The sequence below is a fragment of the Tinamus guttatus genome, unplaced genomic scaffold (genome assembly GCF_059628265.1).
Source record: "Tinamus guttatus ecotype Peru unplaced genomic scaffold, ASM5962826v1 Tinamus_guttatus_pri_ptg000119l, whole genome shotgun sequence".
Taxonomy (NCBI): Eukaryota; Metazoa; Chordata; class Aves; order Tinamiformes; family Tinamidae; genus Tinamus; species Tinamus guttatus.
The window spans coordinates 1,163,936-1,183,252 of NW_028288653.1; the positions used below are offsets into that span (position 1 = coordinate 1,163,936).

A 19,317-nucleotide genomic window follows, 5' to 3' on the forward strand; every position below is an offset into this window, starting at 1 on the left:
ATAGATATTTATTTGGGGTGAAAGATTGTATTTGCCGTTCTGTGTACATGCTTGTTTCTGGTTGGACGTGGAGTGCGATTTTAGTAGCTAGTGGAGGTTTTGCTGAGTTCACAAGACTGCTTTAGAGGGCTGTGTCACCCACATTCACGCAGAGGGTAAGGCAGAGGATCTGCATTTTGAAAAAGCTGTGCGTATGCTTATGTTGGGTATGTTGTCCGCAGAGGGTAATGAAGATCCTGTGAAAACACTGGAAACTCTGAATCAGAGGGTGAAGCGCCAAGAGAACCTGCTGCAACGTTGCAAAGAGCTGATTCGGTCACACAAAGAGCGCTCTGCCCAGCTAACCAACGAGAAGGAGGCTCTTCAGGAGCAGCTGGATGAGAGACTTCAGGAACTAGAGAAAATGAAGGTATGGGAAAAACCCTAACCTTTTCATGGGCAGCTACTAATAACCTTCTTAATGGATATCAGAAATAAAGTAGCTACAGGAAGTTGGAGGGACAGGTAGGCAAAGGCCATTGTGACACACAGAGAAAATAAGAAACCTGAAAATGGATCAGAACTAAACCTTTAAGACAGATACTGAAAGAGGCATCGATTCTACAAGACACAAAAGGACATGGTAGTGGGGGATAAAGTGTACTGAAGATAGGGTAAAGATTAAGGATAATGCAGGTGCAGTGCCAAAACTAAATTAGTATTTACCTCAGTTTTCATCTTAAGGCTGTTAGTGTTGAGCACAGAATAAAAGTATGGGGCTGGCAATACAGGAAATGTGGAAACATATATACTCAGCTGTAGTTCTTGCAGTAAGATTCGCTCCTCCCTCTTGGTCTGTCTGCACTAGTCTAGTTCAGGAAGCTAGAGCTCAGGAAGACACAAGTATCTTAAGATCTTTCCCCAGCCCAAGAACACTAGTGAGCAGCTGCAATGTTGCATTGCTGAGATCCCTTTGTAAGCCAATATCCAGGTAATAGAGCAGATGCCTGAGACAGGATTATTGCCCATTTTACTGCAGCAGCACTGAGATCCATGGGAGAACTTGTGGAGGCTGTTATGTTGCCTTCATTTGTGTGAATTATGGGGGAGGCTGTGAGGCCGCCTAGTACTGGGAGATTTAGAAGCAATTTACAGCCATCCACTTTGATTTCCCTGGGCTTTACAGCTCTGCCTCTGTGGCATAGTGCAGAACCTCATTCCTAACCTGTTTCATGTTTGTGATGTAATGATGGATATGTTGGTGTGTGCCAATCTAGGAGTGATTCTGTATAAGATTAAAACCCAAGCTGCTTATCAGAAAAGGGTATTTCCTTAAAGTTGGCCACACTTTAATCCTTTTTTTTTTGTTTTTGGTGGGGGGGTTCTTTTTTAGGAGCTTCATATGGCTGAGAAGACTAAATTGATTACACAGTTACGTGATGCAAAGAATTTGATTGAACAGCTAGAACAAGATAAGGTAAACAGGGAAGTTTTTTTTTTTTTAGATTTAACTCTATAGTTTTGGAAGAAGTTTTGTAAAAGCTCAAAGTATCTGACTTACTGATACTAAAATATCACCTTAGTCATCTCGTTTGACTTGGTTATGTTTCATATTTAACGACCAAATCATTTAAGCTACCCTAGGATTTTCCTGTATGGATGCTTTAGTGTATTTGGCTGTTAGTTCATAATTAATACTGCAAGAATATATTATTTAGGACATGATTTTAGAAGGCCTGGTGATTAGCAGACTAGCCTAATTGCTGCTGGATATGCAATTGCCTTGATAGGGGATTAAACTCTGATGGAGTTAAGATATAAAATAGTTAAAAAGTGTAAGTGCCTGTAGTTTCTTAAGAATGAGAATAATTTTTGTTCCTTATGGGTTTTTCTGTTACACTTTTGGCGCCTAAGTTCCTTCTGATGCTGTAATATGCAAGAAGACTTATACCCATCATATGTGTGTGTTCTCTAGGGAGAAGTGTACACACTAGAATGCTTTTAGTTTGGGGTTGTTTACAGAACACATATTTTAAACAGAAGTACCAGTACGGGAAAGTTTCTGATTGTTCTGCATTCCTGGAAGAGTTCTTTTTGCCACTAGATGAGTTTTGAATCTCTTCAAAAAAAATCCACATTTTCATCTTCTGCTTATTAACTTTTCATGTTTTGTAACATCGAAAATTAGCATGATGTCTGCTATTGTAATAGTAGGTTAAACTTTATTTCTGCAGAGTATGGTGTCTTGGCTTGAAATTGTTTTTGGTGTGTGTTATAGATTTTTGTTAAAACTTTTTTAGCTGTTTACCATAAGGACCTTTTCCATAGGGCATGGTGATTGCAGAGACAAAGCGACAAATGCATGAAACTTTGGAAATGAAAGAGGAGGAGATTGCCCAGCTGCGTTCTCGGATCAAACAAATAACTACCAAAGGCGAGGAGTTAAAAGAACAGAAAGAAAAGTCTGAAAAAGCTGGTAAGAAATTCTGGAGATTATTAGCTTTCACATTTGAAAATAGAAAAGCTTCAGCATGGTCTTTTGCACCCTTTCATCAGTTGTTGTTTGGAATGGATGTTAAAACATGCCCCTTTTTTCCTAATGTGCTGCCTATCACTCTTGCTAACATCATTACTAACTTCATTTCTGGTCTGCAGAGGTTGGGGAGATTTTTTGTCTGTTTTGTGTTATAGTCTAGAGATATTGATTCAACAGAGATCCTGTTTATAGGATTAAAGATTGCTATAGTTTCATGCCTGTATCATTTGAGGAAGAAAACTCAAGAGATGAGTTTTTATAAATTGTCATCAGAATATCCTATACTTTATACAGAGGGCATGGCAGTAAGTGTATGGAAGTTTGTGAAGAAGTAGAAACAGTAGCAGGTGTTACTACTGTAATGAGCTTTTTCTTTCAGTAATCATAAGGGAAATATATCTGATTTCTTTGTGGCCAACCAGCAGTGATTTCATTGCTTCAGGCTTGGAACTTGAGTAGTTAGGTAGTTATACACTACCTTGCTCTTGTTAGAAATTAGAGCACATATTAATTATGTGTGCCAGCGGTTCTCCTTTGGCTTGAAACTAAGTTAAAAGGCCAAACTTTTTTTTTTTTTAACATAGTTATAGAGCAAAGCAGTTTCCATTATCAAAGTTCTTAACAAAGAATTTTGTTTGATCTCAGAAGTATTTACATTTTGGCAGAAGCTAAGCTGTGCTTAGTTTATGTAAAATATGCATTATGCGTATTAGGTCTCTCAAAAGTGATGAAAAGTGCTAACAATACATTTCATAGCAGCTCATTTTAAATCTATATAAATTTAAGTCAGAACTTTGAATTTTGAAGATTAATTTATCTGTGCAGAATATTATGCTGTAATACACTAAAACAGGTTGAACATCCAAAATCAGCAAAGGGAAAAAAAATACACAAAGCAGTAAGTGGTCTGCCAGCAGGCATTTGAAAAATTCATGAAACAACAAACACTTTACTTAGTTACTCTTTTCCCCCACCCTTTCAGACTGCATGTCTGTTTTTTAGTTATGGAAACCCAGTTATCAGCATCAATCTTCAGCTGAAGTTAGATTTTTGTCTTTTTTTTTTTTTAAAGGCTAGAAATATTTTCTTTATAATATTTTCCTTTTAAAATTTTCTAAAGAATATTTTAAGATTTCTGTAGATATGGAGTGATTATCATAGCTGCCTGAAATACAGAATTTGTTGAAGCTTTAGAAACGTCTAATTATGGTCTAATATTTGCCCACTTTAGTACAGTAATTTCCCCTGGCTCAATGCATAGCCTGAATCTGAAAATGGGTTAGCAATGATGCTCTGGAGAAATTAACAGTTATTGTAGTAACAGGTAATATAACTTGTGAATAACATATTGAGCATACAGCACTGCAGAGGGGAGAGTTGTGTGTTGAGTGTGTTCTCTCTTTTTATTAAGGTAATATTTAGTATTATCTTAATTTATTATATTATTAAGGTAGTATTTATTATTTTAGTAATTTGATGTTGCCTCAGCATCTACTTTACCTTTGAGTGCATTTATTCATTAAACATTTAACCACTGGAAAATTACTTAATGCTACTTCTAAAATAGACAGGGTTATAATCTATTCTAAATCTAATCTAAAGGTAATTTATATCACCTTTTCTTTCCTGTTATTTCATTGGCTTTATGCATACTGGAGAATTGTGATGTACAATTGAAATATGGTTTGAAACAGTCTAGCTAAATTGTTCTGTCCTTTGAGAGAACCGTCAGGAATACTGGGGTAGCCTGAAATTACTCCTGGCCTCTTCTTTTTACCAGTTTTAACAGTCAGGCAGTTTTATAGATTTGTGGACTGTGTATTTAAAATGCTGTTTCTTGCCTACTTAACATGAGAGTTTTTTCACCACATTATTGTTAAATTGGTGAATGTCTTTAATTCTAATGTTACTTATTTTACTATATTCTTTGGAATACTATATTCGTAGAAATGTTGATTTAATTTAAATTACGATATAGATAAGGGTAAAGATGACATAGCTAGTGTGTGCTTTATCATCATGCTACCTTGTAGGTTTAAAAGTAGTGTATTTTGTTTCTGCTTCATATTTTTAACTTGCCTAGAATTGCATGTCTGGCTTCTTTAGGGGGTGAAATGCACCCGCATTTGATTTAATACAAGTAAGTATTGTGATAAGTCAGTGTTACATTTTTTTTGTGTGTGTAGAAAAGTAGTGAAAAGGCTTACTTTGTACGTGTTGCATAAAGTGTAACTTAGTCTCCCAAGCTGATGATCTTGCAGTTCAGTTTTTTGCAGTTAAAGGTACATTATATTGAAATCTCACAAAGCATCTTGTTTTTGTGCATCCACACATGCCAATAAGTGAATCATGGTGCCTTTCCCAAGCCTTGTATGAACAGGACTGGGGTAAGGGCTCGTCTTTCTTGCATCACACATTGAAGTGCTTTGCCCAGGCTCTAAAAAGTAAATTCTGTGCTTCTCAGGCGATAGCAGTTTTTTGTCTTGAAGTAACTGCAGCTCCCTTTTTGTCCTTTTATTGCTTTGCAGTGTGTGTATACTATTTATATTTCACTTCAACAGAGCTATTTATAAGATTTCTAAATTTACTGTTAAAATGAAGTTTGCTACCCAAAATGCGTGGCATGAATCCTGCCTGACTTCTCAGGATATATGCTACCTATACAGGTATCTTTATTCCATAGAATTAAAACAGAAAAAGCCTTCAGAAAGCAAATCCATATTGCTTCACCCAGCCATTCCTTGTCAGTGGTGTTTCTGTGGCCAGCTTAGCTGTTGCTTTACCACCTCTGCAGAGCACCAACTCTCCGGACCTGGCCTGTACATTTAACCAAAGCCACCTAGATGCACAAAGCAACCTCAGGGAGCCAGCTCAAACCCTTGTGTCTCAGGCTGCTTTTTGGCCGTCAGCAGGAGAACCCAAAACCCCTGCGGGCAGCGGAGACCTCCGAGAGAGCCGCCGCTCTCGCAGCGGCGTGCGGAAAGCGGGCGGCTTTTCTGGCACACGTGGCCTGAATTCGGCTCAGGCTCCTGACAGTTAATTCGTCTGCTGGAAGATTTCCTGTCCGGCTGCTTCCTCAGCTCGGTGGGCTTTGGAAAGACTTTCCTGGGGTTTCCTTAGGGCGCTTGCTAGCGCTTCCCTTCTGCTGGAGTGCGGTCTGGAGGGTTCACCTAATTGATGCTTCGATTTAAGAGATCTTTCCTCAACAGTAGGGATGCTAGTGGGCCCTTTTGGATCCAGAAGAGACATATTTTAATAAAACACAGGCTTTTATTCCAGGCTTTCATCCACAGGAGAATTAAAAGCTTCCACAGACACGACATGTAGTCCATGTTCTGATTGCTTTGAAGGGACTGTGGCTACGGGGAAGGACCATTTTCACCCTCTGTTGGTTTGAAACACGCTTGTGCCATGCCACGCCGGGACTAACCGCGGGGACTGACCGCGTGGTGCCTCGCTGAAGTGCCTGAGACGCATACAATTTAACTTTTGGAGAGACGAGCGTGTTTGTGTGAAGTGTGGCCTCCCTGCGCTGTCTGTCATGCGTCCTCGCTGCCTTGCCGTCCTCTCCACCAGCTTCTGCCTCGCTTGTGGCTTCATTTGGAAAGCCAAGTGCATGGGGAAACGTGGGACGCGCTTACAAAAGAGCTTCTACTTGCAGGTTTTAGCTTGGATTCTCTGCTGGGGAAAAGCCTGCGCTTTCCTTGGCGTGGAGACGGGGCGAGCGGGGGGTGCCCGTCTCCATCCGCACAGTGCGGGCCGCATCCGGCGGGGAATCGCGCGGGGCCCCGCGGAGCCCGGCTGCCTCCTGCTCGACGCCGTGGTGCCCGCGCACACTGTGTTCACACTGGGCTTTTTCCGTTTGCAATCGTCTCTAGGGTTCTTAACCTTTTATAAGGAGCTTTGGGCTTTGTTGTTTAAGGAGGATGGGGACCGCAAAGCTACATACGTTAACGTGCCTCAATACCGTGCGGGGCAGAAAACACCCGTTCGTGTGGGGAATTAAGTTACACCAAAGAGCAGTATTTGCAGCCTTGTCTCAAAAGTGTCGACTGTGGTTAAGAGCTTCAGTTTCAAATGTTATCAGAAGGTTTTGAATGGAAATTATTTTTGCTCTTCAAATTCCTGCCCGCACGCCATTAAAATGGCTGTTTATATTTATTTACCAAAAATACCCGGGATTTTAAGAGTTCCTGTGAATGCCTACTAAGAGGTGGTGGATCCAGGGAGGCTAGAAATGGGTATACCTATTCCAATTTTCTTTCTGGGAGAGGATTAAGTGGAAGAAAAGCTAACATACCTACGTTTAAATAACATATTCACCCTGCTTCTAGACTAGTACCCTGCTAGTCCAAAGTATTGGTGAAGTATAGTTTTGTTTTTTGTGTATGTTCTGATAAATCAGAGAGTTTTGATGTTTGCACTCTGATTTTGAATCTTACAGAAGTGTGTCCCCGTTTTTTTTTTTTTTCCTGCAAAAAATTAACCACACAGTAGACTACTTTAAGACTGGATTTTCTTTTGATAGGCAGCCAAGGTTTCCATGTTGCTGAGGTACATAGGGATTAGGGATCAAATTCTAGGGCTGTGTAAATCCAGGCTGATTCTGCCATCGGTTCAGTGAGAAACTTGGGTGCTGTTACTGAGTAGTAATAATAATAACAACAACAATAATAGTAATACAGCACCCACACAAATTGTTTTCTTCACCTAACCGATTGTCTGTAAAGGAAGAAAAGTTAGAATACTTTGGCCTATAATAAGAAGCAGTTGTAGCATTATTTCTCCTGCTTCTCCTAAGTTAAAATGAGTTCCAGCAGACCTGTGCACCTTGTACAAATGTATTTAACAATTTTATTACTTCATCCTGAGTGTTATCTTTGAAACATGCAATAGGTATTCAAGCTTTTTGAGAGCAAACATAAGTTTTTTGTTCTCATGCTTTATTGCAAAGTTTAGAAGCACCAGGGCAGTCTCTTCGGATTGTTTTGAGAGTAGTTAGTATTAAAAATAAATAGAGAAATGGTGTAATTAGCTAAAAGCTATCAGTACGGACTCCACCAAGCCAACAGTTCTAAAGAGAAGTTCCTTCGGGTTGTACTCTTCAGATGGGAGACCCATAGGTAAATAAAATGCTCTGTACATAGGTAAATAAAATGCTCTGTACAAATACATCGGTATTTATTTAGGAAAAACTCCTTTGGAATTTGGTAAAAGCCGTCTTGCGTTATGGTCAGCCTTGGTTTGTGCCTACTCTATCTAATTTTAGGGGAAGAAGAATTTGAGAATTGCCTTCTTGTCATGCAGCTTTTTTTTTTTTTCTTATGTGTGTGTTCTTCAGACACATACAGCCAGAAGAAGAGCCATAGTTTTATTTTTATGGTTTATATTTTATTGTTAATATAGGGGAAGGAATAGGAACGATAGAATGTATTGGATTCTGAAAGTAACCAAAGGATATGCAGCAGCTTGTGAGATCTCTTGCCTATCTAGATAATAAAGCCAAGTGAATTCTTGATGGATTTTTGGGTTCATTCTGGTGTTAGGTGTGTAACTTGCAGTTATGGGGAAGCTGTGTACCTGTATCAAGAAGCACAGCTATTTCTTGACTGTCACATATCTTTTTTATTTTTTCTTTGCAGCTTTTGAAGAGCTTGAGAAGGCTCTAAGTATTGCCCAAAAGACAGAGGAAGCACGGAAAAAATTGCAGGCAGAAATGGATGAAAAAATCAAAGCAGTAGAAAAGGCAAGTGAAGAAGAGAGGGTAAATCTTCAACAGGAGTTAACCAGAGTGAAACAAGAGGTGGTTGAGATTATGAAGGTAAAAGCTGAAACTCATTCTGTTTTATTGGCTTTAATCTAATCATTCAGTAACAGCTAAAACTATAGTTGTAAACTACATTAGTTTATCAGAACTTTTAAAAAATGTTGTTACTTAAAAGGTTCTGGAAATTTAAATTTACTTAAAGCTGAAGATGGTATAGAAAATTCTCTAGATGGATATTTTTGCTAAATATTTTAAATCGGCGTGTTAAAGACTTTGTAAAATGAAAAATATTGTTTTAAGTTTCAAAGTGTTTAATAAAATTATTTATTAAAAGTGAAGAGAAACCTTAAAAGCAGTCAGTGTACAGGACTATCAACATTTGAACTTCTGGCTTGTGAAACTTGTAAGAACAGAAAGAAAAGCTACAGGCCAAAGTCTTCAGTGAAACTGAATTCAGCTTTGTGGAAGAGTGTTTAGAAAATGTGGTATTTTCTGTGGAAGACTTGAGAAAGAAGATAAATGGCTTAAGGCTTGTAGGTAACATCTGATAGGGCTTAATAGTAAGCCTATTTAGTCGTTGTAACTCATCTAAAGGAAACAAAAGGACAATCTTGGTGTCCCTTATGGTTGCATTGCCTTTCTTACAACAAAATAAGAGTGTTTTCTTATTATTCAGTATTTTGAGAGTGAGTTCTTTTTGACTTTGATTCACAGAAGTCTTCAGAAGAGCGTGTTGCTGAACTAGAAAAATTCCATAAAAAAGAAATGGCTACCAAAGATCAGGAACTAAATGAGAGATTGCAGGCCCAAGAAAAGGAGTTCCAGGAGCAGATGAAGGCAGCTCTTGTAAGCATCTCTAAAATGTGTAGAAAGTCACTTCGATAAGTATGAGGTGGGACTAGATATTTCTTGGTGGTATGGTAATTTCACGTCTTTTTCTCACCCCATTCCACAGTTGGAGTCCATTCAAAGATAGAGGTCCCCTCCATAAGTCAAGATGCTCAGAGGCCTCAGCAGCACAAAAGGAAATCAGCTGTAGTGCTTTAGGCTGAATAGTGATAAATAATCACCATAGTTGTCCACTGACAGTTGTGAATTGTGGAAACTTTGTTTTTTAAACTACCTTTGTATTAGATTTCGAGCCTCTCTGGGTCACTGGAGATTGGTTGCAGCAACTAGAAAAAAATCGGTGGTGTTACCAGAAGGTGCTCATTCTATTGACTAGTTGTTGTGCCTTAATTCAGGTAGTCAGGGGTGTGTGTTCATTTTTTTTTTTGACTTTGGGGAGTAATTTTGTTCTAGATCAGGCCCGCAGGGACCATTAGGGTTCTTTGTCCTTTGTAACCTGTAGCTTGCTTGAGATCGTCAGGCAATTTTACCTAACAGACATTAGATATTGTTTTGGGCTCGAGATCTCTGTGGTGGTTGGGTGACTAGAACTGCATGACCCTGATAATTCCTTTCTCATGATATTCTTTTGCCTATTTTTAAGGTTATTTTTAATTATAAGGGATAGAAACTTAAAAATAGATTGTTAAATAGAATCAAGTGAGGGTAGATCTTTACTCCTCTAAGGAGTACAGTAAGGAATTGCTTTCAATTAATAGTTGTAATCCAATCCAAAATGAAATAATGAGTAGCTTTATGTTGCTCATACAAACAAGAGTATAAGTCTTATGGGTGAAAAGAAAAAGTGGCAATCATTTGCAATAGTTTTACTTTCACAAATGTAATACAAATTGTGTGTATGTGGAGAAAATACAGAGGATTAGTGTATATCTCCTGTTAACTGCTTTGTAAATAGCCCATTATCCTGCTTTAAAAGGTGTCGTAACTCTACTTTGATGTTTTACTCATAATTTTTTTAATACAGGAAAAAAATCAAAGCGAGTGTTTAAAAACTCTGCAAGAACAAGAGCAACAGGAAGCCCTTGCCTTAGAAGAATTAGAGCTGCAGAAAAAAGCAATACAGGCAGAGTGTGACAAGAAACTTCAGGAAATACATCAGGAAGTAGAGGCTTGTAGAACTGTAAGTAAAGCTTCTGAAAGAGAGACATTTTTTAAGAATTCTGTTTATATTTGACAGGTTTACAATTACTGTGTTTTTTTTGTGATTGGGTTTGTATGGAAACAAGTCTTGCAATGCTTTTTGCAGTGACAAATTAATACACTGTAGTAGTATACTGTCAGCCCCTAGATTTTTACATGATCAGATGACAAAATATATACATGTATTTGATTTGTGCAAGTTATAGGAGATGTGTTCATATCCACGTGCTTAGTTTTATTAAGACTTTAATCTTCTACCTTGTGGATATTGCTACCATGCAAATACTTACAAGAATACTTGAGTAAGTAGAAAATTTGCTTAATTTTCGAAGGATCTTTTGCTTTGTCACAAGCAAGATTTTATTACTTGCTAATAGAACCATTTATTTTACTCAACCACTTCCAAATATTGGTTTGAAATTTTGCCTGTGGAAGAGTTTTAACATTAAAGCAGCAATCTCGTGTGAGGTGCAATTGAGGTAGATTTGTAGATATGTATAAAGGCCAATAATTGTTCTTATAAAATTTCCTGTGCATTATTTTGTTTTAATTAGTTTAATTCTTTCCAGGTTTTTATTATATCTGTTTACCATGCAAAGAAATATAAAATTTTAATTAGCTCAAGGAAGCAACATTAAAAACTTACTAGTCAAATGAAAAGCATATATAAAAAGTTGGTATTCATTGTAAGTAATAGAATATATGACTTATAATTGCATTTGCAATTTTTATTATGAACATTTTTTTCCTAATTTGATCAGTTCTTTGCATTTTGAGTATTCATGGTTTTTTAAAAACTTTATTCTCTAACAGAGGATTCTTGAATTGGAAAGCTCTCTTGCAATGTATTCACAAGATGACGGAAAACAAGCAGGGGAATTAAGCACTCTGATGGAGTCTGAAAAAACCCAGCATGCTAAGGAAATCAACGCGATGGTTGAAAAACACAAGGAAGAATTAGAAAATGTGAAACAGCACCAGGAAAAGCTTTGGACAGAAAAACTTCAAATCCTAAAGCAACAACACATAACTGAAGTAGAAAAAATGAGAGAGAGACAAGAAGAAGAAATAGATGCAAAACTGAAAGAGAAAGAAACGGTTTTCCGTGCACACATAGAAGAGATGAATGAAAAAACATTAGAAAAACTTGACGTGAAACAAACAGAGCTGGAAGCACTGTCTTCTGAACTGTCAGAGGCACTAAAAATACGCTATGATTTAGAACAAGAGCTCTCAGAATTGAAAAGTAAAGTAAGTGAAGCAAAGCAAGAATCAGAAGCAAAGTTGGAAGAACAAAGGAACCAGCACAAGGAAGAAGTCGAAATGATGTTAAAAGAGCATGCAACTTCTATTCAAGGAGTCGAGAAGGTACTCAAAGAAGAACTGAACCAACTCAAGCAGTTGTTGGAGGAAAAAGAGAGAGATTTGGAGAAAGTAAAAGCACATGAACAGAAATTAAATGAATCTGTGGAAAGATCTGAAAGTGAACTTGTCCAAATGTCTGCAAAGCTAGAGGAGCTCTCTCAGTCCCATCAGAGTATCTCTAGTGAGCAGGCAAAGAATTATGAAGAGGAACTAGCGAAGCTGCAGCAAAAACTGACAAGTGTGGAAAGTGAAAAAATGCAACTAAGTGACCAGATAGTAAAAACTGAGTCCCAGCTGAATGAAGTTAAGAATGAATTAGAATTATACATCTCTCAGGTACATGACCTGAAACAGCATCTGCAAGAGCAGAGCAATGAAAATAAACAAAAAGTAAACTCTCTAACACAACAGTATGAATCTCAATTGAAGGATCTAGAAAAAGAGGCTGATCAGACAAAGAAGAGTCTGTCTGAGAAGGAAGATGAAATAGAACACATGAAAAAGTTACAGAATGGACAAATGGAAGAGCTCAAACAGAACTTGTCAGCCAAAGAGGAGAGAATTCGTGCTTTACAAGGAGAATATGAAAATAAATTGAAACATCAAGAAAACAAGATGGAAAAAGTTAAGCAGAGAGCAAAAGAGATGCAGGAGACTTTCAAGAAGAAACTTACTGAGCAGGAAGCTAAACTAAAAAAAGAACTTGAAAACAAGCAGTTGGAATTCAGTCAGAAAGAGAGCGAGTTCAATGCTAAAATATTGGAAATGGCACATGCCAGCTCAGCTGGAATCAGTGATGCTGTGTCAAAATTGGAATCCAATCAGAAAGAGCAATTAGAAAGTCTTGCTAAGGCTCACAGGAAGGAATTAGAAGAAATCACCCAGATTTGGGAAAAGAAACTCAATCAGCAGGTTGAAGAGCTGCAGGAAAAACATGAAATGGAACTGCAAGAGAAACAGCAGGAAGTTGGAGACCTGAAGCAGAAACTTGCCACCCTCAATGTGGAGAATGAGGGCTCCAGAACTGAAATAACCCACCTGAAGGAAGAACAGATGAAGAGGGAGGAGGCCCTGAAGGAAGTGCAAGAACAGCTAAAGCAGTCATTGGCTAAGTTAGATGTTTTGTCAAGTAGTGAAAGTGACCTGAAAACACAGCTCAAAAAACTGGAAGGAGATGTTAAACAGTGTGAGAAAGACCGCTCAGTACTTCAGGAACAGCTTAGCAGCCAGAAAGCAGTAGAAGAGAAGGACAAAGCTAAGATTACTGAGCTTACAGATACGCTGAAAACACTTGAGGAGAAAGTCCAAACTATGCAGTCTTCTCAGTGTAAAGATCATGAAAATTATGAGAAAAAACTAGAGGTGATTCAACTGAAAGAACGCGAGTTTCAGAGGTTGTCAGAAGAACTCATAGCACAGCTAGATACTTACTGTAAGAATGCTGAAGCTCTATTACAAACAAAAAGCAATGAATTAATCGAAAAATGTAATGAGAAAATCAACAGGGTAACATGCAAAATCATGGATTGTGAACACCGAACCACAAAAATTAAAGAAGCAGTGTTAATTAAAAAGGGTAAGATTCCTGAACTAGAAGCTCAGCTTAAAGAAGTAACCGAGCATCACTCTGCTGTAAGCAGTTCTTTGCAAAAGTCAATGCAACAGCTGCAAGAGAAAGACAATTTAATTACGTCCCTGAGAGTTGACATTGAAGGACTTGTAACAGAAAAGGAGCAACTGCAAAAAGAAGGAGGGCATCAGCAGCAAGCAGCATCAGAGAAAGAAACTTGCATAACACAGCTGAGGAAAGAGTTATCAGAAAATATCAACGCTGTCACCTCAATGAAGGAAGAACTTCAGGAAAAAGAATCTGAAATCTCTGCTCTCAAGAAAACAGTTAATGATCTTAATGCTAGACTTGAAAACATGGTGAGTTTAACTGAGAAAGAAGCAGCTATGTCTCTGTTACGTGAAGAGCATCAGAAGGATCAGGTGCAGTTGTTAAACCAGGTGCAGGAGTTATCGTCCAGGGTTGAGGCTCTGAGTGAAGAGAAAGCATCAGCGCTTGAGCAGGCAGACCACTGGATGACCAAGCTGTCAGAGTGGAAGAAGAAAGCTCAAACAAGGTTTACACAAAATCACGATACTATAAAGGATTTGCAGAGCAAACTTGAGCTAAACAATACGCAGGCCAGTAAAAAAGATGATGAGCTGAATAAACTGAAAGAGGAGCTGGCTAAGCAAAGAGAGAATCTGGATAGTTTACAAAGTACTTTGGAACAGAAGCAGAGCCAGAGAGAAAAGCAAGAGAGCGAGTTGAATGCAGAGTTAAAAATCCAAGCAGCAAGAATTGCTGAGCTAGAAGAACACATTGCTCAGAAAACTTCAGAAAACAATTCCTTGATGGAGGAACTTAAAACACGTAATGAGCAAAAAGTCACAGAGCAAAAGGAGATAGCCTTGCAACTTCAGCAGGCAGAGAAGGTGGCTTTTGAAAAGGACAATAGGTTTAAGGAGGCTGAAGAAAAAGTGCTTAATCTTGAAAAGAAAGTAGATTCACTGAAGGCTGAGTTTGAGGCAAAGGAAAGGGAATTTGAAGAAATTAAAGCAGCGATGCTTAAAAGTAAAGAGGAAGAAATGAAAAGACTAGAAGAGAGACTGAATGCAGAAAACAGCACAAAGTTATCAGATCTGAAAAAGAAGGCAGAGCAAAAAGTTGGTTCTATTAAAAAGCAACTGATGTCTCAAATGGAAGAAAAGGAACAGCAACTTAAGCAAGAAAGAGAAAATCAGTTAAGAGACTTGGAACAAAAAGTGCAGGAAAGAGAAGCCAAAATTGAGTCCTTGGAAGAAGAAATCAGGTCAACAAGAAACGCCACAGAATTAGAGGAAGAAATGCTGCAGAAGGTAGAGAGTGTAAGAACTGCCGTAGAACAAGAAAAGACTAAAATGCTTGAGAGTGTCCAACAGACATATGAAGAGAAAATACATGTATTAGAGAAGGACCTATCTGAAAAAGATGAATTGTTGCAGAAGTATGAAAAGGAGCAGAGAGAGAGTAATGATTCTTATCTAGAACTGCAAAGCGAACAGGAAAAACTCTTCCAAAAACTGGGATGTGTCGAGAAGAGACTTCATGAGGAGCAATGTATGACTGAAAGCCTCCGGAAAGAACTTGAGGAGCAAACTAAAAAATACTCAGTGTTAGTGGATGAGCATGGTCGTTGCGGTGGTGAGTTAGCAAGTAATAGGGAGGAATTAAAAGCTAAGGAGCAAAAACATCTTGATATGGAGAATATAATTGGAGATTGCCAGAAAAGGTTGCAGGAAAAGGAGGCGGTCAGTCAGTCTTTAGAAGAGAAGATAAGAGAGCTGGAAAATAATCTAATGAAGGAAAACGAAGTGCACAAGACTGAGATGGAAGAGAAGAGCTTGAGATATGAAGAAAACCTTAAAAGTTTACAGCAACAGTTGGATGAAAGGAATGACCGCCTGAAAGCTTTCGAAGGAAATGCTGCAGAAAAGGCTAACTCTGATTTGGAGCTGCAGAAGTTACTGGGTGATATGCAGGCCCAGCAGAAGGACTTGCAAACTAAACTGGAAGAGACTGAAAGGGAGAAACAGAAGCTGCGCAAGGATGTGAATAATCTTCAGAAAGACTTGCGCACTCTGCGGAAGGAGCATCAGCAGGAACTTGACCTGGTTAAGAAGGAGTCCTTAGAAGAGATGGAGGAGAAGATCAGGTAATTTTTTCTCCTTGTCTTGTTATGATGCTTTGCTTTGTTTTTAGCCACTTCAATCTGAAGATGAGTCCTCTTTGTCCTCTTTTTGAAACTAAGATCGTAATGATGAAAAAACAACTGGAATATATTTTTCTATGATTTTGTAAATAATCTTGTTTAAAAAGAAAGAGCAAGAAAAGAACAGTTTGAAACTAGGACTTCATTCATGACCATGTAAAACAGTACTTGAGTCATAAGTTTCTTCCTTTTTTTTTTTCCTCTCCAAAATATTATATATTGCTCTTAATTTGCCGTGTAGTTGCTTAACGTGCTGTAGTAGTCTTGGTCATTTTCTGTATTGCCATAATAAATAAATTATTTTTTTCCTCAAGCAGGAAATGAAACTTATTAGAAGTTAGTATTGGGTTTGTTAAGTTAGTGTCGTGTCAGACAAGTGCAATCGAGAGTTTCTCATATGTAGTACAAAAAAATACGGTAGGCTGTTCAGAGCTTGAAGAGGTTATCAAGCAAGCAATTCTCTAAAATTTTCACATTTATTCCTTACTTTCTATTCTTCATTTTTTATTTTTTTTAAATGAAACACCTGTGTCTTCTAGGTGACTTTGATATGAGGAAGGAGGGAGGCAGGGAGTTGGGCAAATGGACAAAAATTCCACAGGATTCAAAAAATAGTACATCCTTCAAACCCAGCCCATTCTAAAATAGTTTTGGAAAAATTTCCAGATCTTCTACCTTCCTAAACTGTTCTCAGACTGTCTTTAAACGTGTTTATTTCCTCAGTGTATTTCTTGATATTTTGTACAGATGTGAACAAGAAGACATTGAGTTAAAGCACAACTCCACCTTAAAGCAGTTAATGAGAGAGTTCAATACTCAGCTGGCTCAAAAAGACAGGGAGTTGGAAACTGCTGTAAAAGAGACCATCAGTAAGTAAAGTACTAATGTAATTATCGTCAATAAAGGTTAAAACAATGGCCAGGAAGCCATTTTCTTCAAATGTTTTGGGTGAGGGATTTTGCCTGGCAGTCTGGTAAAAAGTACATTTATTTTTATAATTTAATGCTACTTAGAGAGCTCAAGGAAACATCTTCTTTTGATTAGGAAATAACATTTACATTTTAATTATAACACAGAAAGCACTTCTGTGTGTGTTCTTCCCTTACCCACAGACTTGATCTTTGATCTGGCTCTGTGTAGGCCTGCATCTGGCGTGGTAGGAGTTACTGATGATAGTCATTAATAGACACAGTTACTATCGTTTTGACATCTACACAAAAATAGGAGGAGAGCATATTTTTAAGGGTGAAAGTCTAAGGAGGTTGGTAAGTTTGCATTTTAATGCTACTTGGGATTGAACAACTCAAACCTGTTACACTTCAATATTAAATGTATGGCACTGAGGGACATCTTTGTTTCAGTTCCCTTCTGTAGACAGAGTAAGAGATAAAGTCATAAACAGTGTTTAGCAATTGATTCTAACTTTCAGAAATAAATTCAGACAACAGGCAGGAAAAGTGTATGCTAATACCCAACTGTAGACGGGAAGCTTTATACACATTGTTTGTATATTGTTTGTATAACATTTCTTGTTAATAGACACCTTCTACAGTTATCTTTAAGCTTTTTTAATACTGTTGTGACATATAATTTATCAAAATAATTGTGCTTTTTTTAATTACCTGACTTTTTTTTTTAACAGGTAAAGCCCAGGAGGTAGAAACTGAATTGATAGAAAGCCATCACATAGAGACAACACAGCTGCATAAGAAAATAGCAGAAAAAGATGATGATCTAAAAAGAACCGTGAAAAAATATGAAGAAATCATTGAGGTATCTTTCTGAAAAACGATAAGGTTTATGTACATTTTGATATATTTCTTTCTTTGTCTCGTTGTAAATGTAGACAGAAGAATAGAATTCTTGATTGTAAAGATCTTTTTGAAACCTACTGCTTGCATCATGCTGTATACTTCTTGTGACCTAGCCATCCCTTTGAGGTGCTTGGAATTAAAATGTTTGTGTTTTGTAAAATGTAAGAACACTAAAAATTAAGCCCCAATTCTGATCCTTCCATAAGAACTTACATGTCCTTACATCCATGCAGACCTCCATCAGTTTGTCTGTCTTGAGGCCTGAATGAAAGCAGTTTCCAGATTGAAATGAGGAAATTCAGCAAGTTAAACAAATGAACGTTTTACTGGATTTAGTTTGTTGGGTCTTCTTGTTTTGTTTTGTTTATTTTAAGGATACGCACACTTTGGTTGTGAGACAGCCTCACCCTCTTCTCTGGTATTCTGGGGGAGCCACCCATAGCCCTTAAAGTGAGGCTCAGTTTTATGCGAGAGGCAGTCTGTCTGCATGGGCTTAATGCTAGTGAAGCCTGGGTTTTTATCTATAAGTGTGTCTGCATACTTGCAAATAGATATAATCTTGCTCCAGTAACATGACAACCAGAAGTTGGCAGCCAACTTCAGTCTGAGGATACTTTACCTTCCATGGATGCCTGCTGTCTTGGCCGAGTAGGAATTTAGATGGGGCAAGGACATGGCTGACTACAAAAGACTAAATCATTTTCAGTGGCAGACTATACATTAAGCTATAGTGCAGGCTTTAATTTTGCTAATTTTTAGAACTTTTTGCATAAGTAATTTAGTAAAACTTGTGTACTTCTCTAATAGAAACAGTAGTAATAAATGGAAATGAACTTGTAGTTTATGCCAGTCCAAAAGAGCTGTGCACTGGACATGTCTGAGTGCTCTATGGTATTAAAAAAGCCCAAACCCAAAGGCAGCCCTGCTATTTGTATCTCAAGCAGCTTAGATAGATAGGGCATTTATTTTGTTTCCTAATTTAGAAAAATTGCACAGTATACAATGGTGAAGTAAGCTGCTTGTGCCATAGATACAAATTCCAAATTCCAGGACTATTTCTCACCTTTCTCACATCTTGTCTGCACATGTAGTCTGTGGCCATTCAAGTGCATGCTGTTTAGGTTCAATAGGTCTGATTTAAAGTGTAATTTAATTTCTCTCTGTTTTTGGTGCGTTCTGAACATCTGAACACGTCTGTAACATATATACTGTAATGAGTGTGTAACCTTGCAGGTTTAGGCAAATTTTCTTACTGTTTGCCTCTCACTGATGATCATTAGTGATCATTACCTGAAGGCAGAATTAAGTTATGTTTCTGTCAGCTGTGGCTTGAGAAGTTGAGTTCCCAACCACTGGGTTCTTTTCCAGGTAATGGTGTCAATGTGACTGTTATTTTGACAAAAACAGTTGACAGAATCTGTTAGCTTGTTTCCTAAAAAGTACTGTGAGCTAATAGTTAAGAAATATATATGCTAAACTGAGTGTGTCATGTTCTTTGAGATCTGTACTAGAAATAGGAACATAAAGCATCAGCAAACTGGTGAGATTTTTCAGTAGACCCTAAAGTTATCAGTTATTACCCCCTATTACCTGGCTTGAGTCAAGCTAACTTTTGCAACAAGGGATTGTGCTCATCTAGCTTTGTAGCCTCTCATTGCATTTTACACGTGGTTAATGTTGCTGAGGACTGGTTGAGCTTGATGTGAGTATACACCCTTAAAGGCCAGCAGGAATAACTCACTCCATAAAACTTAACACGATTCGTTTGTGCAGCACTGTCCTGATACTTCTCTTGCTTTATCAGGCGTCTGCTTATTTTTCATAAACACTTAGATCACATAGGATTTCATTAAAGTCTCTGTAATTAAAGGGCTCCTCAATCAGAATAGCTTGTAACTGGAGGACTGTGATTTTTCTTCAGCTAAACTGTCATTAAGTATCATTAAAGAGAAATTGAATGCTGTACTGCAGTTAGCTTATCTTAAGCCTTTGTGTGAGTTAAAAATG

General features: G+C 37.8%; 1 protein-coding gene across 1 annotated transcript in view; it reads left to right on the forward strand.

Annotated features, from left to right (window-relative positions):
- The window catches only part of GOLGA4 (golgin A4), a 56,458-nt gene that overhangs the window by 21,935 nt on the left and 15,206 nt on the right, over positions 1 to 19,317 (forward strand). The window contains exons 10-18 of the mRNA XM_088521364.1: positions 222 to 409; positions 1,373 to 1,456; positions 2,308 to 2,455; positions 8,158 to 8,336; positions 8,997 to 9,128; positions 10,156 to 10,311; positions 11,145 to 15,439; positions 16,244 to 16,365; positions 17,139 to 17,269. Coding sequence (XP_088377490.1) covers positions 222 to 409; positions 1,373 to 1,456; positions 2,308 to 2,455; positions 8,158 to 8,336; positions 8,997 to 9,128; positions 10,156 to 10,311; positions 11,145 to 15,439; positions 16,244 to 16,365; positions 17,139 to 17,269 — 5,435 coding nt within the window. The remainder of the gene's footprint in view (positions 1 to 221; positions 410 to 1,372; positions 1,457 to 2,307; positions 2,456 to 8,157; positions 8,337 to 8,996; positions 9,129 to 10,155; positions 10,312 to 11,144; positions 15,440 to 16,243; positions 16,366 to 17,138; positions 17,270 to 19,317) is intronic.